General features: G+C 43.4%; 2 protein-coding genes across 2 annotated transcripts; both read right to left on the bottom strand.

The window, feature by feature from the left end:
* Positions 1-3,075: 3,075 nt before the first annotated feature.
* Positions 3,076-7,323, bottom strand: LOC308158199 (uncharacterized protein; the record flags this gene model as incomplete). The annotated part of the gene is made up of 7 exons (XM_080531794.1): positions 3,076-3,211; positions 3,420-3,615; positions 4,081-4,251; positions 4,804-4,914; positions 5,139-6,024; positions 6,713-6,915; positions 7,176-7,323. The coding sequence occupies 7 exons, from the start codon at positions 7,321-7,323 to the stop codon at positions 3,076-3,078; spliced, it is 1,851 nt and encodes a 616-aa protein (XP_080387920.1).
* A 5,809-nt stretch (positions 7,324-13,132) lies between these two features.
* On the bottom strand, positions 13,133-23,205 carry LOC308158200 (zinc finger protein 385D-like; the record flags this gene model as incomplete). The annotated part of the gene is made up of 7 exons (XM_080531795.1): positions 13,133-13,348; positions 13,611-13,712; positions 14,725-14,906; positions 15,229-15,477; positions 16,655-16,724; positions 17,020-17,127; positions 23,092-23,205. 7 exons carry the CDS (start codon positions 23,203-23,205, stop codon positions 13,133-13,135), a joined length of 1,041 nt encoding a protein of 346 aa, XP_080387921.1.

Below are 23,205 nucleotides of genomic sequence, written 5' to 3' on the forward strand. Positions count from 1 at the left end.
TGATCGGAAGGTTGTGAGTTCAAATCCCGCCTGAAACCACACCACTACTAGTGTGCCCTTGAGTAAGGCACTTAGCCCTCAGTTACTCCAGGGGGAATGTCCCTGTAATTCGTAATTGTAAGTCGCTTTGGATTAAAAGCGTCTGCTAAATGGCAAAATTATTTATTTAAATTAATATGGGTCAGGTGAGATCAGTTGGTCTCAATATGGGTCAGAGGAGATCAGTTGGTCTCAATATGGGTCAGGTGGTCTGGTCGGCTCCCGTCTATATCCTTTGCCTCTTGCGGTTCATCTCTTGGGTTGGGGTGCTTCCGCAAGTCCTTTTGACACTCTGCTGGCTGCTGTGGCCCAGCTGAGGTCCTGCAGTCCAGTCCATGAAGGAGTCAGGACCGTGTCCATAGGTGGAGGCAGGCAGGAAGGCTAGAGTGTGAAATACAAACAAAATTAATTTAAATAAACTATTATATATATACAATAATATATATATATATATTGTGGACCTTATTAGAACAGCTGTGCCTTTTTACCTACTAAAAGAGCCTCTCTTTAGAATGTAAATCTGCTATTTACACACAACGACCACTAGTTGGCCGCTTGTAAATTATCCTGCTTCCTACACAGAAAAACTGCAAAATAGCTTTATATTAGCTTATCCTGATGTGATTTTGAAAATGTAAAGATACTGGGTGGTAGAACGGCACATATCTAGGAAAAGTCATGAAAGGAGGGTCCTGAAATTTGATTGAGTGCAAAGATATAACATGTTTTTTTTACTCACAAACCCGTCATGGCTGATTAAGTGTTTGAAATGTCCTTACCAGCAGCAGAGACTGGAGGGGAAGCGCCCAGCTGAGGTCCTGCAGTCCAGTCCATGAAGGAGTCAGGACCGTGTCCACGGCTGGAGGCAGGCAGGAAGGCTAGAGTGTGAAATACAAATACAATGTATTTAAATAAACTCTATTAATCAGTCAATGTTGATGATCTTCATGTGGCAAGTTATACAGTAGAGTAAAACAATGTGGCAGATACACTGGACTTAATGTGGAAGTGCTTACATCCAGTGTACAGTGCAGAGTCACTAGACACAACATATCATATGCATTCATGAGTCTAAATAATACAAATTCCATTATATTTATATAGTTTTAGCACCTTTAAGAAATGTACTCACCAGCAGCAGAGACTGTGGGGACAGCTGGCTGGAACTGGAAGACTAGAAAGTGAAATACAAATAAAATGAATTTATATAAACTGAATCAATCAGTAAATGCTGATGAGCTTTATGTGGCAAGACATACTGTATATATATATATATATATATATATATATATATATATATATATATATAGTGGACATTTAAGAAACTCACCAGCAGCACGGAGTATAGGTCTCTTCAGATGGCCATGGGCCTGGTTCTGGGGACTCAGGTGGAGATTCTGTCCCTGTCCCTGGGTCTGGTTCTGGTTCTGAGCTCCTATGAAGTGATGAGTTAAGAAGCGGCGGAGGTCTTCCTTGGAGAAAGATCTCGCCAGAACGTCGTATAGGCTCTTATAGTAGGTAAAAAAGGCACGGCTGTTCTAGTGTTAAGAAATGTCCTTACCAGCAGCAGAGACTGTAGGGGAAGCGCTCAGCTGAGGTGCTGCAGTCCAGTCCATGAAGGAGTCAGCACCGTGTCCATGGCTGGAGGCAGGCGCGAAGGCTGGAGTGTGAAATACAAATACAATTAATTTAAATAAACTGTATTAATCAGTAAATGTTGATGATCTTCATGTGGCAATTTATACAGTAGAGTAAAACAATGTGGCAGATACACTGGACTTAATGTGGAAGTGATTACATCCAGTGTACAGTGCAGAGTCACTAGACACAACATATCATATGCATTCATGAGTCTAAATAATACAAATTCCATTATATTTATATAGTTTTAGCACCTTTAAGAAATGTACTCACCAGCAGCAGAGACTGTGGGGACAGCTGGCTGGAACTGGAAGACTAGAAAGTGAAATACAAATAAAATGAATTTATATTTAGACTGAATCAATATATAATATATATCATATATCATATATATATATAGTGGACTTTTAAGAAACTCACCAGCAGCACGGAGTATAGGTCTCTTCAGATGGCCATGGGCCTGGTTCTGGGGACTCAGGTGGAGATTTTGGCTCAGGTACTGTAGAATGTCCATCTCACTGGATTGGATCATTGTCTGGTACTTGTAAATGGTCAATGGTCAATGTTCAATGGTTGTCTTGTCTTCTTCGTTGTCTGGTACGACACTGTTTGTGGCGTTTATAACTTCTGTATAAATACATATACACACCTATGTGTATCATAATCAAGTTCTGTGATATCTCCTAGGTAACCAGAACCAGAGCAGTGGGTCAGAGCTCTGGTCAGATTGCTCTTGTGACATCATCGACTATTTCAGAGGTGAATTTGCATTAGATCCAGGTACATTACCCACCAACATGCATAGAAAAGATATGCAGTCTTACTTAATATTCTGATATTATTTAGTGCTTATTTCTCCTATTCATTGGGAGATTGGCTTACAGCTACATAAGATGATATGGGATCCATTATTGCAAGGCATCCACTAACTATAGATAATGTTTTTTTCATCCAAAGATATATGCACTGTATAACAAAAGTAAACATTCTATATCTGAAACATTACGCCACACAATGAAGATGAAGCAAGGTCTGAAAGTGTATTTATTATTAAAACATCTCACATGAATGGAGTAGAAGAATATAATAATCATACAGGAGAGCGCCATTATGACATACTATTGTCATACAAGTGGTCTGGTCATTAATCCAGACAGTCAGAGAGAGAAAGAGGTTAATTGACAGAAAAGGAAGATAGGGAGACAGGGATGATCAATCGAGTGAGAAAATTATTGAAATACTCCATTACTTCATCATTCACAAATAACTCGAAAATAAAAAACATTTATTATTTAATCACAAGCACACAGTCACAAACATGTCAATATTTAAAGGAAATAACTTGAAGCAATTACATCCAGGGAATAAAAGTCTAGTGTGTGGGTTGGAGGCACATCAGAGACATCCGACAAATGACTCATTGTATTTCTCTACCGATGGCTGGTTCTTGATTGACTTCCTGGGTTGCTGTTTGAAGATGGGAGAGCGGAGGAACTTGGTATCTGTGAACTTGTCTCCCCGTCGGAGTTTCCTAGGAGAAGAGTAATAACACAGATTCAAATTCATGATGGAGAGAAAGAGATTTTATCCATCATAAGAGGTAAAAAAATCCACACACAACAGCAACACAAAATTCCATGAAACGTCATATGATACTCTAACAAATGCTACCAAAAATATGCATATATGCGGTGATGTCTACAATTCAGTGATGTTAGAACTGTATGTTTGAGACTCACGAGTGAAGTGACGGCTCCTTGTAGTCCACTGTAGCCGAGGCGCGCCTCTTACGGGCGGGGACTGGGGTGGAGCATCGGCCGGAGGGGCGGGAGCTGACCGACGGGAACTTCCGATAGGCTGCAGAGGCTGTAGAGGACATATTGGTCACATCACACAGACTGAAGCCCCGCCCTCCAGCCCTGACACCAAGCCCACCTGAGGAAACACAAGAGTGGTGAGGAAGGGAAGTAGTCCACTGGACATTTCTTGAACCCAGAAATTGTGATTACCGGTATATGAACTTTTATGATTGAAATGTCATATAGGCCTAGTCACTAGGCGTTACAGAGTAACATGGTGAGACCAGTGCAGTTTACACACCAGAGGACAGAGACAAGTAGAGAGAACTGATTAGAGAAATGTGCAAAGATAGGAGTAAGAGGGCATTCACATGATGACCACGGGAACGGCATTGCTCCGGGCGAGCCACTGTTTTTCAATGGAGGATTGTGCTTTCCTAATCCGCTGTTTCTTAAGTGGTGCCAGGGATGTTTACAGTCGTGCAAAAGCCGCCATCCATTGAAGTCTGTGCACTTTTTTTACAACGCTTTTTTACAACGAAGAGATGTGAGATGGTATTATCATAGCCTAACTAACTCTCCATAGCCAACTGGGCATTACCTGTTCTCCTACAGTTGTTGACCATTGGTGAAGTGTGGCTCGGTAACCCTGGAGTTTTTGTGGAGTCTCTGAAAACAGACAGGACGCTGTCGATCCTCATCATCTCCGCTTCCACTCCAGGGGTGACAGGGCGCAAAGCCACCTCCTCCTCCTCCTCCTCTCTGGAGTGCACTGGGACAGACAACCATCAATGTTTTTATTTTATTTTTTTAGCATAAATCCAAATTCATCCTCATCACCGATAGAATAAAAGATCTTTAATGAAGAGCCATTTGTGACACGTTCTAATGCTTTGGTCCTCATATTGGGATCTTATGTAATGATCAGACTTTTCTTTCGAAAAATTTGAATACATTTCTGCGTTGTTGAAAATCAATCACACATCGCTAGTCAACTAACACAGCTTGCTTTGTGAGCCTGCTAACAATGTCAAGTAGTGTTATAGTTAACTAGGTAGCAGTGGGGATTACTCACCCAATCCATTGCGTCGCAGTATTTTGGCTTGACTAGCGAGTTTGTGTTGTGATTCTCAACAACGTTGAAACGTAGTTCCGTGTTTCAAAAGAAAAGTCTGAACATTTTGATTGGTTGCCGATATGCGGACCAAAAGACTAGAACGTTTATTATTGCCATTTCACAAAGGATCATGGCTATATTGCATTTCTTAACATTTCAGGGAGAGTCACTCGCAGTCTTCATGACTGCACCAACATGTCCACTCACCTGGGTAGTTCTCCTCTCCCTGGGGACAACCAGGGGAGTCTGAGAGATGGAGTTCTTTCTCAGTGATCTCAGGTGCCATAACCCTGGGACAGGCCTTATCCTCAATGTTAACTAGACACACAAGAAACAAAATAGTAGATTAAATAGAAATCCTCAGGCTCATCTCATGCCCAAAATATCATTCCAGGCAATATGAAGACTTTCAGTAGTACATCATTCATTTAGACAATTACAATGATGACACATTTTTTAAGCCATTGATTAAAAAGAATTTACAGACACAAAACATGACTTACTCATCTTAATCAAGAATGAGCATCTCAGTTAGTGCTCACCATGTAAATGCTCCTGTTTTGGGGGGATGTTTTCTATCTGGTGGCCTGCTTTTGGGGCTCGTCCTCTGCGAGCAGGGAGAGCCTTCGCTGTCTCTGACGGGCTCTGTCTCCTCCGCAGACGACGGCTCTGCGGAACGTAGGGGCTGTTCTCCGCTTCTGATGAGGAGGATGAGCTGGTCTCGCTCTCCATGGCGACCGTGGATGGTGACTGAGTAAGAGTCTGTCCCTGTTCTACATCTCTTTCCTCTTCCTGGATGGTCGTGGCAGGGGGGCTCTCGTCAGGCTTGCCCCCGCCGGCCTTGAAGGGCGTGACATGTACCCCCTCCTCACAGTCAAAGTCGAAGGTGTCGTTGAAGCCGAGGGAAGTGTTGAGTTTGTCCCCCTGTGGTGGTGCTCCAGCTCTGGTCCTCGTGACGGACCCGTTCCTGCTCTTGGACCGGGCTCTGGGTTTGGAATTCTCCCATGGCTTCTTCAGTGGGGCACGGTCTGCTTTGCGGCCCCTCTCCGGTTTACATACCGGCTCAAGTTTGGGGCGAAGCTGCTGGGTCTGGGGTCTGCTGGGTCTGGGTTGCCGCTGGTTGGCTGGGGGCTCTGGTGTGGAGTGATGGAACTCCTCCAAGCCAGTCAGATCTGCTTTCCCTGACTCCACTTCCTGTGTGTGGTTCTGACCCGTTCTGACATTGTGAATGGGGCTCTCTGTTAAGACCGCTGCCTCCTCCTTGTGTATAAGAGCCTCTGGAAGGGTGCAGGGGGTCTCCTCACTGATGGATCGCCCCGCCACTCTATCAGACCGCCTCCTGCTCTCCCCCCGCCGACGCCTCACACCCACAGTACGCGGCAAGATTACCTCGTCATCAATTTCAGTTGGTCCTGCCACTCCAGTAACCTGAGATTCTGAGACAGATAATGGATGCGACATAATGTCAGTGACAGACGCATCCTAATATGCATCCACAGTGCACACTCACACAAACTAGTAATTGTCTAACTCCTTAAAGCATTTTGATGTTGGAGGTACAACATATTACTTACTATAAAATGATGCATCATAAGTTATAACTGGGCTAAATTGTACATGATACTGTATAGTATGTACACCATGTATACCTGGGCTGGTGGCTGGGGCCTCATAAGCCAGAAGTTCTTCCAGGCCAGTGGGATTCTGCATTCTCCTGCACAAAAGTTACAGCATTGAAAAAGTACAACTTAAGGAAGGATGATGTGTAAATCAGGAGGGACGTCAGCCTTTTTGATTGTGAAATACTTCCTTACTGATCCTTCCTTCATTGATGCAGTTAATATTTTGCATAGTGTAAAGAATGTCAAGCTATGGCATTTAATCAACTCACATGGAGGTGTCCACAGGCTTGAGGGGTTCAGTTTGGATCTGTGCAGGTTCGCTCTAAAACACACACACACACACACACACACACACAAACTATTGACTCTACACAATTCTCAAAATAAAATGAGTGTTGATGTTTACATTCATATACAGTATTAGCCCTATGACACACCGATCCGCAACCAAATAAAGTCCATCTACCCTAGATGGCTCAGGGAGAGAGCTATACCTGTGTGTTGGCCCGCGACTCCTCTTCCTTCAGTTTCCTCTTGAGCAATATGAGGTGGAGGAAGAGGGCCTGCTGCTGCCTCTTCATCTGGAGGATGATGCCATTGGCATGCCTCATCTTCTCCTTCTCTGCCTCCAGGGCCAGAGCTAGGGCCTTGTTGTTGCTCTGCACGCCCTTTAGGATGTTCGGCAACACATTACCCGCTGCAGGAGAGGGAGGAGATGTAACCATGACAATCGATACACGGACAAACCCTTTCAACAGTTGATCTACAATAGAGGAGTAAAGGAACAGGCCTAACACGAGCTCTAGACCTGAGACTAGACATGACATGACCATGTAGTCTGACACAGATAGACCCGATGCAACAGTGCTAAGTTCTCAGTACAAAGCAGACCAAACATGTTCATAGTAAGACTTGTGTTACTCGTCGTGATTTTAATGAGATGGGCATCTCTCTCACCACTGGCTTTGTGGATCATCATCTTGGTCCGGCCTCGGTGGGAGGTAGAAGCGGTGGCCAGCCGCTTGTTCCTCTTCTCCTTCATTTTGTCCTTGATCTCGTCCAGGCTCTGCCGGTAAGACTTTTTCTGCCCCCGTTCCCTCACCATGGTTGAAAGTAGTGGCTAGCTGGTTATCGGTAGAAAATCGAGGAAACCGAATTCATCCCAAAGCTACGTTACTTAGGAGCTAAATCAGGGTCGCCTAAGTGGATTAATAGAGTCAATGTTGTTGGTCGGCTAGCATAACAAGCTAGCTAGCCAGCGTCTCCGCAGGTGACAAAGAGAGGCTAAAAACAAACACTACACTACATAGCTATAATGTAGCTATATAGCCTATATGTCCGGTTTTTTTCAACGGGGTTTTCGCCTGAAAATGTAACTTACCACCTCCCCTATGAACTGTGTACAAAAAAAATCGAATCGAATCCTTCTGTGGTGGGCTAGCAAACACAAACACACGACTTCTTCCGTTTAGATTCGAAATGTGCGCTGCAAGTGCTGATTGGTGGCAAACTTCAAGTGACGTCACTTCCTCCGGAGTTCAGGTTCAGCACAACACGGCCACCAGATGGCACTAAATGCATGTATACATTTCATAAAGGTGGAAAAGTCTAGGGTGGAATACAGCGCCTTGTGAAGTAATCAGTGAATCTTTTTCTTTTTCTTCTTTTGCCTTTACACTCCAGAAGTGTGGATTTTAAATCAAACTATTACTGAGGTTAAAGTAGAGAGAGCTTTTATTTGATGGCATTTGGTTTCACCATTCAGAAATTACTTTTTATGCATAGTCCCCATATTTTAAGGTAGGCCTACCCTAAAGTTATGGTACACTTGGCTTGACAGGTGTTTCTGGTAGATCAGATCAGGCATAAGAGAGCTGTCAAGAGTGTCTAGTATTGATTCTAGGCTTTGCATTTGCCTTTGGAGTTTGCTATTGATGTCTGTCAATATGAGGACCAAAGAGGTGTCATGAAAGGCTACTACATTAGGAGACAAGTTACCTTACATTTAATTTACGATCGCTGTCCAGTGCTGAAATCGCGACAGAGGGGCCCCAGAGAAACGGCCTACTGACACAAAGCTTTTTTCAAACTCACCAGAGTGGATGGACAATACCCCCCCCCCCCCCTTACATTGATTCACAATAAAATGGAACTAAAGTACTATTAAAACAAACGTATACAAACAAGAGTTGAACACAAATGATCACTCTCTCTCTCTCTCTCTTGCTCTCTCCTCCCCCATGTTCCGTCTCTCTCTGTTTCTATGCCATACATAGTCAATCCTTTCTACTCACTCTCTGCTCAATGAACCTAAACTCTGAGTCATGATGTAATTGACTTTCTTCTACACAAGTCAAACAGAGCAATTTTTTATATGGCATAGCACCTACACAGACACAAACACAACAGCGCATTAGCACTACACAACACAACCTAATTATACATGATACATTATTACCAATGTATCACCAACTACCATCTGATTACCTGCTGTGCTATCCCTTTATAAAGGTCACCTAATGTTATTGTTGTTACTTCACAGTAAGGGTCCATGATAGCTGTCACATGGCTCATGTTTGTCTGCATAGTATGTGACAACATGTCAGAATAACTACAGGGTAGCATCAGGTCCGCAGCTGTGTTCATTGGCTATATACATCATCTGACCATCAAATGCCACTCCTGATTATCAGTATGGCAAATGTCTGGAGAAATTGATTAGGAGGAGGAAGGAGGATACAGCGTGAAGAATTAGATTCAGTTGGTCTTCATGGACTCAAGGGAGCATTATGACGTGAAGACTGAAGGTCTCAATGGGGTCTCAAACTAATAGCAAATTGTTACAGGGACTATTATGGACACTTATTATGATGGAACGGTAATTGAATCTTTATTCCTGTCCCTCCCTAAACTGCCTCATACCTACATTTCAGTTCACTCAAACAGTGGGTAATCCATCACAGTTTAGCAGATGGCAGCACCATAGAGGGCCTGTCCAATCTGACCACAGCCCAAGTCATGTTTTAGACAGTCCGAGCCCCGCATAAATCCAGTCACTGAACAGGTCAGCACAAGCTCTCACTCCCACCAGATGAAACACATTAACTGTAATCTCTCTCCCCCCCTTCCCAGGCCAAAATACGCAACCCAACATTTAATGTGGAAAAATGTGGGAAGCCAAGCGTACAATTGATGATAATGAAATCATAACGCAGACAGTGTAATCTGCCCCCAAAGCAAACACTAAAAAAGAAACAACTGAGAAAATGTGGGATTTAAGTCGATTTTGTCGATGCTGTTTGGATAGATTGGGGTCCAATCTGGTGCCTTTCTCTAAAACCCCTGAGTTGAGCTGACTAGTGTGCATCTCTGTAATACAGAAAAACAATGTTAACTAATATAAACCCAACATAATATCATACCAGCAACCCATTGTGATAGAGCACCAAACACTCACCAATATTGTGACATACAAAGGAGTAACACCATCATTCAACATGCCCTGTGACATCATTTCAGACTAGTATTAACATTCCAAAATTATTCTAGCATCATCACTGCATCTTCTAACGTCATTGTGCCATCGAGTCCTTAACTCATTGTGACATTTGTACTGTATGACATACTGTATAGTATATAGTATCACTGTGACCTTCTTAGTGCTAGAACCATTGAGACAGAACAGTAGAGGGGCTATTGTGACATCGTAATCTGTCATGCCAAATAGTGTCCAGGTGCCAAAATGTGTCTGGGTGATGGACGTCAGGTCTTTCGAATGCCATGACGCATCCGTTGTTTCTTACTTACGTACTTATCAAATGTACATTTGGGACAGTAATAGTTCAGTCGAATGACTGGCATGCTGCTAGATGATAAGTAAATAAGTAAGCTAGCTAGCTAGCTATGATTGGAAACAAAGTAGTATCCAGTTATGGAATTATATTTATCACTACTTTGGCTGATGTGATGTGGGTTTGTTTGCTACATCAGTTAACTAGCCAACTCAGTAGCATTAGCGTAGTGTACACGTGAAATTAGCATGCCTGAATGCTAGCGTCGGCATAGCACGAACACATCATGGAGTTCTAAAGACCTGATTATACCCGTACATGTTTGGGCATGACGGCACCACAGATCAGCCATCTTACTTAGGTCTAAAGTAGCTATCATAGCAACCGATGGCAGAAGTGTTGCTGGAACAGCATTCTGACCTTACTGACATTAACACTTTAATCCCTGCTGACATCATGCATATAATGTGATTCTTTTTTAATATTACATAACTGTAATATATTGTCAAACACTACTGTGTCAATTTAAATTGGTTGCAGAACTTTGGTGAAACAACCTTTAAGCCTCTGATGGCCTACTAAGCTCTCCTCTGTACTCTCTCCATACAGTAGGTGGAGAAGATAGTATGTGTGTGTGTGTGTGTGTGTGTGAGAGAGAGAGAGAGAGAGAGAGAGAGAGAGAGAGAGAGAGAGAGAGAGAGAGAGAGAGAGAGAGAGAGAGAGAGAGAGAGAGAGAGAGAGAGGGGTGGGGGGGGGCATGCCTCTGACAGCTTCTGGAATATTACACATAAATATTACACTGAGTATCCCATATACAGGTGTTCACAATCACTCCTGCAGAATGAATGTGAGATTGTCAGTCCTGATGAGGGGGAGAATAAGGATGAGGATGCTGCTATTGAGTGAGGGGCCATCTTCTAGCCTTGCCATTAGAGTTATTAGTATTGGAGCCACTGAGTGGGAGGAAATTAGCAGTACTGGCTGACTAGTGACAGATCTGTATTTTGAAGGAATTTGGTTTATCTCTGCGGAACTGATTCCAAGCTATCCTGAGGCAAGATAAAGACAGGACAGAGAAGCCAATTCAAAAGGATAAGACAGGTTTAGGGGTAGTTCACAAACTAAAGAACTTGTAAAGTTCCTTAGAACATTTTTTTCTGTGGCTGAAGTTATCACCGTTGTAGTATCGTTTTCATTTACGCAACTACCTCCTTTACTCAAGGGTGTTACTATACCGCTGGGACCATATATACTGACAATGTATTCACTCACTGCAATGTACGTCGCTTTGGATAAAATGGCATATAGACCTAAATGGCATATTCTGTATATTATATAAATCAAGAGGGCAAGTGTAGATGCCTCTCAAATAAAACTCTCCGCCCCTAAACATAACATTCACAAACAAGTGTCTGATGAGATGTACAGTATTTAATTAATAAATGTCTGATGAGATGTACAGTATTTAATTCATTCATTTTGGTTGAGCTTCATGGAGCCTGAGGTTGTCCAGTAGACCTCAACTCACAAACAATAACGGCATGGAGAACATTCCAGCTCTGATTTATTTAAGAGCGCAAAGCCAGGGGAAAAAAGAGTGGGATTATCTGTACTCGTAATAAATAATTGTAGAAGGCCTTGTTTGAAGCCAAATGAAGAATATATGGTTTTTAGGTCTTTCCTTTTTTCTTAAAAAATACTTGAATGGGAGCCAGAGAGAGATTATCTTAGCTTCAGCCCAGTAGCAGAGTGGTTTAGATGTCTTTAGGAGTTATGGTGGTGTGGAGGTGCTTCTGTCGTTGTCTCTATACAGTAGTACCTGTATGCCTCTGGCTGGATGCGTGTGTATGTGGCTTACTATTTATGATTGAATGTTGAGAGTTTTTCTATCATTATTCTACCATTTGTATGAAACTAAAGTTCACATGCCAACAGCAATAACACACAGCAACAGTAACATTTTCAGCAGTAAGTCATTTCTCATTGCTTTCACACAAAATACAAATGTTAAGCACTTTTTTGCAAAAGAGTTAAGTAAGTCTTGACAAAACTGAATTAATTCCTTATAGCATATAGCCATTTATCCCACTATAGTGAATCTCTACTTAGATTCTACCATAGATTGTAACTCATTGTTCATCAGTTCAGCTAACAATCAGTCTATAATCACATATGAAACAGGTTATCAGTAATGTAACATGTGACCTGGCAGACTGGAGAGATTATATTACTGTAAATGTTTTTGTTTGCACTTTTTGTTGTTGGACATACCTGCTTGGATTTGATATTTAAGGGAAGCAATCATATTGTCTGTAACAGGCGCAGTATTGCCATAAACTATCTGGTACAACCTAAGTGAAATTCATACTGTTTTTCAAATCAAAGTTGACCAAGCTGAAATGCATATTGATGGTTATAGTTACCATTTAGTGTGTCATTATGATCTGAATTGTGGATTTAACTTTTCATTAGATGACAATAGATATCGTTGTTTTTTTTAATATTTTGGGAGTCATAGTTATAGTACATTTTGCAAAAGCGATGTGGGATTTGGCCACACTTGTTAACTGTTGAGGGGAACATGTCAACTGTTTTGAAAAAGTTAAATACAGTTTCAAGAAACATGCTAAGACCTGGGTCTAAAAGCACCCATCTGGCACTGCAGGCAGGCTGAAGCAAATGCTAGAAAAAATGTTTTAAAAAATTCCAAATTCCAAACAAATTCCTTTCAACCTGGAAATTACACTGACCTAGCCAGAATCCTTCAGAATAAAAGAGGCCATAATCAACATTCATCTTCTTTATTTGAAAACAACACACACACACACACACACACACACACACACACACACACACACACACACACACACACACACACACATTCTGGTCCAAAATGGGTCAGTAGAAAGAAAAGATCTGATCACAAAAGTCTGTCCCTAGTTCAGGTCCACTCTGATCAGATCAGTTCTGGTGGTTCTGGTTCAGTGTCCTTCCACTCTGTCCTTCTTGAAGGCCCACAGGGTATGGAGGCTTTTGCTCTATCCCAGCACTGGCCTGAACACTGGCTGCATACCTCTGGGCACTATTCTGGTTCGTGCGGTGCTGGTCTGGGTGTGGTGTGGGTCAGTAGGGGGAAAACAGTACTGATGTGTGTGCCATGCGGAGAGGTCCGGGGGCGGGGTGCAGCAGGGCTTGGGGGAGGGGCTGAGGTGGAAATAGGGCATGGTTAGGTGTAGAGGTGTGGCGCAGGTGGAACGGGGACAGGGAGAGATGGTGCTGTAGGAGACAGGAGGCCAGAGGCTTCCCCAGGGGCTGCTCCTTCCTCAGAGCCATCTGGACCTGGAGACCACAGAGACCCAACACACATTCTGATGATCTAAATCCTAGTTATCTGAATATGGAGCTGGAGGAAACGTCATTGGTTTGATCAAGCCCCTTTGGCCATTAGAGCCACTAATACTGTATTGTGTACACGTCTATTTCTACATCACAGCCACTTCACAATCAGACTACAAAAGAATTTGAATATGCAAATCATATAAACACCGTAACAAAATGAACAAAGTTCATCCACAATTGGACCCGGTTCTGTGGTACTCACTGCCTGGAGAGTCTGGTTGCGCTGGGTCGTACCGTGGGGGCTGAACTTTGGCTTGGCTGGTTTACCTGCTGCTCTGTCTTTATGTCTCCTGCTGCTGATGTGCTGCACAGAGAGAGAAAGAGAGAGAGAGACAGACAGACAGACAGACAGACAGACATTAGCCACAGGTGTCTAGCTAGAGAGATATTCAGCTCAGAGATATTCAGTGCACAGCAGGAAATGAAAGGAAACAATAAACCTCATCAAAGTTCCTTTCTATTTCTACTCTTGGATGCAGATTTTCATGGCATCTTAAATACGCCAATATGCCATTGAATATTGATGAGAGGGCTGATTTGGAAAGTACTTTTTGTCAGACAGACAAACACAGATACTATTGCCAATCAGGCCTAAAATGGCTGATGAACTGATGAATATTCATGAGCATCTGCCATCAAACTAGTCACTGATAGAGATCCAATTAACACCATCTTACCTGATAGGCTGAGCTTAGCACAGCTTTTACGGCATGCTTGATCTATATCACCTTGTGGGTGGGGGTAACATGACAGGACCGATGGGACTCTTAACAATAACTCAATTGTGTATAACATAGGTATATCTCACCTGTGTTTACTGATATTTGTACTTTTTATGCTATAAGCATTTAATCTTGTATGATATAACATGGTTTCAAATGCTCATTGGTTTACAATGGTGAACTTTAAAATGCTACTGTTCTTTCATCTTTTAAGCTAGATAATCCAAACCAACTTTAATAAGTTCAAGTTGACCTGACTTAATTTGAATGAATTCAGCTTCTGATAGCATCTTAAGTTCAGCTTCTGGTAGCATCTTAAGTTCTCAGACTCCAAAAGGCCAGCCTAAAGCCCAATGCACACGGCGTGCGATTTTGTCGCACCGTGAATTCGATTCCATTGTTTGGAATGAGACAATGCACACGGCGTGCGATGCGATTTTGTTGCACGACAACATTCGATTCTCCATTCACACCCACACACTTCGGTAGTGTGAATGGAGAATCGAATGTTGTCGTGCGACAAAATCGCACGCCGTGTGCATTGGCCTTTAGCTTATCTATTATCTGGACTAGTTGGCAGCATGTATAACTCACCTGTTTAAGCTGTGTCTCAGAGTTGACATGCACGTTACAGATCTCACAGTGGAACGTTTTGTTCTGGAGCCCCGTTGACGCCACAGCGGGAATGACCAGCTTGGCTTTGACCCCTGACCTGGGGAAGGACTTGATGACTCCTTCTCCACTCCTGGCCTCCAGCATCGTCTTATGCTTGGTACCTGATAGGGTCAGAAGTCAGATGGCTCAGAAACTAGAAGTAGCGGTACCATTAAAGCAGCAGAAATAGCTAGAATAGAAGGAATAGCTGTGAATGAAAAAAGGTGTGCAGTAACAAATGGTAACAGAGGCAGTAAACATGGCTTCAGGGTTCCATTAGTATTGACACATCTCCCTTCTCCTTTCAGATCAACTATTGGAAGTTACTACATGGATTATGCAAACGAGAGAGACATAGTTGGTGCAGTGTAACAATGACACATATCCAAACACAAAAACACACATATAACGCAGGCAGCATCGCAGGCTGGTAATGCGTCTCACCGCTGTTGTGAGCCTGCAGCTGGGAGGCAGAGTTGACGGCCACCTTGCAAAGGGAGCAGTAGAGAAGTCGCTTAGCCTTCTCCTCCTCTGTCTCTGCCTCCTCTTCCTCCACCTCTCCCTCCTTCTTTGTACAGGGGCAGGGCGACAGAGGGGGGTCAGAGGTTATCTCCATGGATATGGCTGGGCTGCAGGTCAACAGAGCCACCCCAGAGGCTGAAGATGAGGGTGATACAGCTCCTGCTGTGCCGGCTACACAGAATAATAGAATAGGGTGTGATAGAACAGAACATTCTGGTGAGATCATTGCCTTGGGCGTTGGATGTTTTATGTACTGTACACACAAGTTTAGCCTTTATATTAATGTAATAACATGAATTGGAGCATGTGTGTTGTCTGTGTGAGTGTGAGTGAATGGAGAATGAGTGGATCATGTATCAGAATGTGGAGTTAGAGTTGCAAATGTTTCCTCCCATCTTTTGCAGCAAACTCTGATGGAATCTCTATGCTGGTTCCCATCGCAACTATTCTCTTTTCCATATTGCTCAGACAGGTAAAAACACACCAGTGAGTGTATTTAAGAGAATGAATCTGCCTCTCTCAACTTGGTAATAATCAAAGATTTCCTCTGGGAACTGATTCGCTTTTACAATTAAAGTGGTTAAATTAAAGGCTTTGGATTGAGGTGATTAGGGCCCATTATCAGCAGTGAGACTGGCTGGGAAGGTTATTCCAGAGGGAGAGCCTGGTTTAGGGATTCATGCGTTAATAAAGATGATTATCGCTGAATGCATTTGTTTGTTATCATTGATTGTCTCTCTGAAATGACAATGAGACTGTTTGCCAAAGTAATCTTCAGAAAGCTTCCCTGCTGCCCCAAATACCACAGAATTAAACAAAAATACAGATATACACAAACACATACAACTCCACCGCATGTACATCTACTGATTGAATCAACATTTGCAGACACTTTTACCAAGTACATTACCAAGCACACATAGATGAAAACATTAACTACACAATTATCGCATTCTTTTGAAGAGGGAATATGGGAAATTAAGAGTATATCAACTATGAAAAGAATGCATAACATTTCAGCCAAGGACTTCATCACACATGAAAGAGTTAAAGCTGTGACAGAGAAAACAAGGGTCTGTTAGAAAAGTTGATAAAAGATCCAGTCCCTTAATGCGTTTGATGTCATGTGCACACACACACACACACACACACACAGGTAAACACACATGCACACATACACGCACACACATACACTCACACACACACACACACACACACACACACACAAACACACACATACAGTGAAGCATATATAAACCTGTTGAACCTGAGTTTGAGATTGTCAGCTGATGGCAGGATGTGGAGGCGCTTGTTTCCTTGGCAGCCGTGTCAGTGGCGCTGGTCTTACAGTCTGGAGCATCTGGAGCTTTGAGCCTCTTGGCGTGTTTGGTGCCCCTGTAATGGGATGAGGCCTGAATCTATGGACAGAACAGAACCAGAGCCACAGAGTGAGACCTAGTGAACTACCAGAAATACCATGTACTTTAACATCTGATGCCACACACAAACATAAAACCCCCCCAATAACTTCAACCCAAGACAGAGTGCAATATTTCTACATTTCCTTTTCATTCCTTGAAAAGAGTTCTGACTGCTTAGTCTGTGACCTTTTTCCACCAACCACATACTATAGTGTACACGCAGCGTCTGAGAACTAGAAATAGTACATGGCGGTGAGAACTATATCTATAGTCTTAGTTCAAATCTACCCACCTCTGAGTTGAACCTCAGTCGACACACCCCACAGGAGCTGGGTCTCCTCTTCAGTGGCGAGGCTATCCCAAAGCTTGGACTGATCAGGGCTTTGTGAACGTGATCCATCTGCAACAACAAGAGGGAACACGTGGTATGGCTGGAGCAGAGGTTAGAGTTGAAAGAGGTCAAGGTTGAGATAGAGGTCCCCCAACAGCCCGGTCGACCCTAGATAGGCTGGGCTGTGCAAGTCATCATCTGTGAAAAAGCTTCCCAGAAGGCACCGTGATGCGATTTACACAGCCGGTCTGAATACTGATACATTAAGGTGTTGTTTTTTGCCAGTAAAGTCCCAAGAGAGACACATTCTTGGTACCTTGCCCTGATCACGCTTGTAAAAAAATAAAATAAAGCCTGTTGTGTTCTAAATAGGACCTTCTTGTTGAATTAAGTTTTACAGAATTAGTGTGTCTGAATGTCTTCCTCCGGTAAAGTTAATGTGTTTTAAAGTAACTTGAGCATAAAATGCAACTGGGTGGAGATAGAAATGTGGGCCTCTCACCTCCAGTTGTTGCCGAATGAGTCTCTTTACGAGCGTATAGAAATGGATGGTAAAATTGCCCGCTCATGTGTGCTGTAGCCTGTATCATTATCTCACTGCAGTGCCCTGTGTGGGCCTGGTCCTTACCTGCTGGGGGTTTTAACGAGCTCACACACACTCCAATAAAACCCGCACAGGCTCTCTGAAGCCAAACAACTAATACCTGAGGTGTAATGGAACGAGCTGTAAAATGTAAAATAAAGTCTATTAATCAGAGAGGCGGTAACTCCTGGGCTCAGTCAACAAGGACCTTTGGCTGGGAGGTATGATGAGACGACAGCAAGCGGAAAAGAACTGAGCGTGTATGTGTGCCTCGAGGAGGGAGCTGGTTTATATATAACTTTTCATTATTATTTGGGGTTTTCCACTGTTGCTAGTATAGCAAGGATTAATGTGTTATGGTCATGCAGATGAGATGATAGTGCTGTTTGTGCTTATGTTTGCAAGTTTGAGGATTTAAACGTTATATCATCAGGGAAACCTGACTGAGACCAGGGTCTCCTTTATAGCGGGGTCCTGATTTACATCAAACAAATAAACAATACAGGAACCATTTAACTTGTGTGATTGTGTGTGTGTGACTTAGATGATTTTGCATATTGAACTCTTGATGCCTCTGTATACTGTATGTTTCTTCTGCTGTCTTCTGTAATTGAACTTGAGAGACTCTGTCCCCCAAATAACCCCTGACTCATCGCCCCCCCCCCCCGTGCCCGCCCCCCATCCCAGCCCACGGGCCCTTATATCACCCACTGACCCCACACTGCACACATTCCACACCTCTCCCTCCCCATCTGCTCCCCTCTAAACTCTCCCCATAACTCTTTCCCTCCCTCCACCCCAGGTGCTCCCCTCTCTCTGTCCTCTTTGTCTTTGTCTGATCAAAGTCACCTTCAGACCTCCCCAAGGAGCTCCTGTCTTATCCATCATTGTCTCCTCTCACTGAGATGGGCTACCACCTGTAGCAAAGGTTTTCTCTCTCTCTCTCTCTCTCTCTCTCTCTCTCTCTCTCTCTCTCTCTCTCTCTCTCGCTCTCTCTCTCTCTCTCTCTCTCTCTCTCTCTCTCTCTCTCTCTCTCTCTCTCTCTCTCTCTCTCTCTTTGTCACAACTACATCATCGGTCTATCTATCTCCCTCTCTTCGCCTCTCTTTCTTGTTCTCTCTCCTCTACAATGCCGGTCTCTTCCAAACCTCTCAATCTCTCTAGCTAATCCTCCCACAATCTCACAATCTCACAAGCCTCTTTGAAGTCTCTTAAAGATCCATGGGAGAATTTACAGTGAACTAAAGGGCAGAATTTAAATCAAGTCCTGTTGTTGGATCTTAGACTGCCAGTTCTGTTTGGGGTGGAAGGCTCCATGCGCTATGAGTTAGAGATGCTCAGGTTCATTACTATGAATTATGGTGTATGGCTAATTGAGTTTTACTTGGAGCACATTAAGCAGGGTGACTCTGTTATTACATTGTAATAACTCAACAGTTAAGGTTATTACCTGATGCAAGTGTTTAATGGGGACCAATAATATATGAGTGCGTGTTTGTATAATCTCCCTTGATGAGTGAGTGAAGGTGAGTGTGTATTGGTACTCTACAATTCTACAATTTGGTTAGGACACTACAGTCCCCCCATCTCTGTATCCCAAAAGAAACACACCAAGGCACACCCCAAATATAAACATGCCAAGCACAACAAGACACCAAATAACCGAATAATCCCCCATTAGACGCATTGACTGACTCACAACGCACACATTCCAGTAACCATGACAACCCACATGTGGGCGCCAAACAAACAGAAATGCTGGAGGGCTATGTGTGCTAACAGTTAGACACACACACACACACACACACACACACACACACACACATTCACACACACATACGCACACACACACACAGAGCCTAGCCAGAGTTACGCTCAACTGTGTGCACTTACGAACAGAAACACCCACAGGTTCAAATCATCAGCGCTGTTTTCAGAGAGGGGGAGGATTCCCATTACACTACCAAGCTCTTATTAATATTCTGGCAAAACCTAGTGCCACAAACACCATATCAACACATCATACAGACACAGAGAGAGGTGGTGGGGGGAGGGAGAGAGAGAGAGAGAAGTAGAGAAAAGAGAGGGAGTAAGAGAAAGCTTGAGTGGATAGTGTGGAGAGAATGCAAGAGAGAGAAAGATGCAGGAAGAGACAAGTGAAATAGAGTGGTAGTGGACTGAGACCCTGACCAACCTGTGACACAAGGACACACGCACGTGCACACAAATAAATCCATACTGTACATACGTATGCACACTGTAACACATGCATAGACTGTATGTGAATACAACACACACACACACACACACACACGTTCACTCACTCACTCACTCACTCGCTCACACACTCACTCACTCTCACTCTCACACACACAACTAATAACTTAGAGTAAGAATGGTAGCAAAATGAGTGGAAAAATGTAATTGGCCAATTTTACTCTTGAGTATGTGTTAGGTTGAACTCAAATGTGTGTGTGTGTGTGTGTGTGTGTGTGTGTGTGTGTGTGTGTGTGTGTGTGTGCGTGCGTGCGTGCGTGCGTGCGTGCGTGCGTGCGTGCGTGCGTGCGTGCGTGCGTGCGTGCGTGCGTGCGTGCGTGTGTGTGTGTGTGTGTGTGTTGAGTGGCTTTCAGTCTCTTCAAGGAGCATATGGAAAACTAAAAAGATGGCCCAATCATTACATGATAAACACAAAGCATCCCTACAGGGAGAAGCAGAGCTGTGGATGTCTTTCATAATGTATGCTTGACCAAGACAAAAAAAGCTGAGTTCAAAAGATAATTAGTATGTACTTATTAACATAAAAACATAAACAACAACAACACAGCCAAAGCCACAGGAGAGTACATGGTATCTATCTCCACTCTTATGTTTTCTATCTCCTTTAAGACTGAACATAGAAAGCCTAGCAAGCTGCTGTCACATTTCATCCCCCCATCAGATCCCTGAGGCAGTGTTCAACCCTGGGTGAACCAGAGACCAGGCCAGATCGCTCTAAGGAAAGCTTGGTGTGAGGACAACAGCGTGGAGGACAACAGAGTCGAGGTTGTATGGAAATGTAACCGCAGAACAAGACATACTGTTATATAGACAAAGACAAAGAGATATTGTGTGCCAGGGCAAACTATACCTTGTTATGGAAGACAATGAACCAAGGACAATGTTTTTCGCAACTCTGCAAATGTCTGTTTGTTCAGTGATTCTGGTTGACCTGGCTTGACTCCATCTGACTCACTGGGTGAAATGTTGTCCAAACTAATATAGTCAGGCCTCAACCTGCATACAGTATATCAAGGCCATCTGACGGATGTAAGGTTCACAGTAATAGGACCGTTTGTGGTGATGGAAGGTAATTGAGTGTCACATAATGACTCTGGCCACTGGCGGACTCAGGGGGGGGGGCCCCCCCTGGTGCGCCCACGGATGAAAACGTCGCGCTAAAGTGCCCTTTTGAGTGGAGAAATTCGTGCTAAAGTGCCCTTTTGAGTGGAGAAATTGAGAGGACGTGCCCTATTGGCTGCCCTTCCAATGAATGGTCTAAACTTGACCATGTGCCCCCATAGTTGAAAACGTCGCGCTAAAGTGCCCTTTTGAGTGGAGAAATTGAGAGGACGTGCCCTATTGGCTGCCCTTCCAATGGGAAAACATAGCAAGAAAATTAAATAACGTGTCTTAATGAGTGCTCTGTTAGTGGATACAATGTGATGCAGCTTACTAGGGCAGGCTTTCTAGGTCTAGGGGTCAGTCTAGGGGCGTTGCCAAATAGTTAAACCCTGCTTACATTCAAAACACATTATATGGCCATCAGCAAATATTTTCTGCGTTTTTGCATGGGGCCGATGGGCTAATATCTAGCTAACATTTAGATGTTTCTCGATCTGCACTGTTGTGCACTGACAAAATTAATTGTTGCCAATGATTAAACATTAACGTTTAAAATACTCATTCCCAATATTCCATCCATTTCAGTTTTAGACACACCCCCTCTCAAATGTTCAGATGATGTCAGAGAGGGCTTTTAATGCAGTCTGCTCTAACCTGGAAAAAGGACACCCTTTGTAATCCCCACTGCTACCTAGTTAACTAACACTACTTTACATTGTTAGCAGGCTCACAAAACAAGCTGTGGGTTGACTAGCGATGTGTCATTGATTTTCAACGTTTAGCTCGCGCTTTTATTTTTAAGTTGCGAAAACGAAAACAGAAGACTATAATGTCATAATGTGCCTCTTGTTGTCTTTCAGAGAACAGAAATGCTAAACTGCCGACATGTTTGCTGTAATTATATGACTTGGCAGTAGGCAGTCATCACTCAACGGTCGTCTCATTCACAAAACAGCATGGGTTGCAATGATACTAAATACAGTGTTTCCTCCAGGATTTTTCACATTAGTGGCGGAGCGGTTGTCTTTCGTTTTTTTTTTTTTGCGCGATTTTTTCCCCGCGTGATGGGGTCCCATGTCGTGCAGTAGGTGCCCTTTTTTTCTTTTCGCCCCTGCCCTTCAAACAGCCTGAGTCCGCCACTGACTCTGGCACTAATGATTCAATAAACAACACATTGTTCATCTTGGTGGAAGTAATGGAAAAACAGTTTTACATTTGATCTGACCATTTCGACCCCAGAGGTGTTGGGGACCACAGGCCACAGGCCAGAGGTGTTGGGACCACAGGCCTGTGGTCATCCACAAACAATCCATCTCGCAGGTCGCCTCTTACAAGTATCTTGGGGTTTTCATTGACAACTCACTCACCTGGAGCACTCATGTAGACAGCCTTTGTAGCAGATTACAACAACGACTACACTTCCTACGCCGCCTTAGAGTTCATGGTGTTGACCAAAAATGTATGCTACTCTTTTACCAGTCTGTCTTAGAGAGTCTCATCAGATACGGCATTACATCTTGGTTTGGTAACCTATCTGTACAACTAAGGTCCAAACTGGTCCGACTGATACAGACTGCATGGAAGATCATAGGGGTGAAAGACCACTCATCCCTGCAGTCTATTTTTGAACAGGCTACTCTCAGACAGGCTAATAGAATTCTCATGAATCCCTCCCATGTCCTACATGCAGAGTATGAACTGCTGCCCTCTGGGAGGAGGTTCAGAGTCCCCCGCTCTAGATTAAATAGATTTAAAAATTATTTTATTCCCGTTTCTGTTAAACTTTTAAACTGCACCAGATGAATGTGAACATATCTTGCTTATCGTTTTATTTCCACTCTTGTCTTAATCAGGGATGCCTTCTGTTTGTGTGTTAACATTCTGTATTGTCTGTTGCTCTTTGTTGGCTGCTGTGGGGTGTAAGCCCAATACACATTTCCCAGTGATGGGACAATAAAGTGACTTTTGACTTTTGACTTTTTTTGACTTTGACTTTACCTGTCACCATTTCCATGTTATCAACTGACAGAATGGTAACTATGGGGATGGTGGTGATTGACACTACTCACTTCATTGCAGCCAGGAAACAGGCTAAACGGGAGGAGGGGCTTCAGCTCCAGGGAGGGCTGGACTGTGCGCATTGGGGGACGAACCAATGAGGCCAGGGTGGCGGTGTGACACAT

The sequence above is a fragment of the Nansenia antarctica genome, assembly GCF_963989245.1.
Source record: "Nansenia antarctica genome assembly, chromosome: 5".
Lineage (NCBI taxonomy): Eukaryota > Metazoa > Chordata > Actinopteri > Argentiniformes > Microstomatidae > Nansenia > Nansenia antarctica.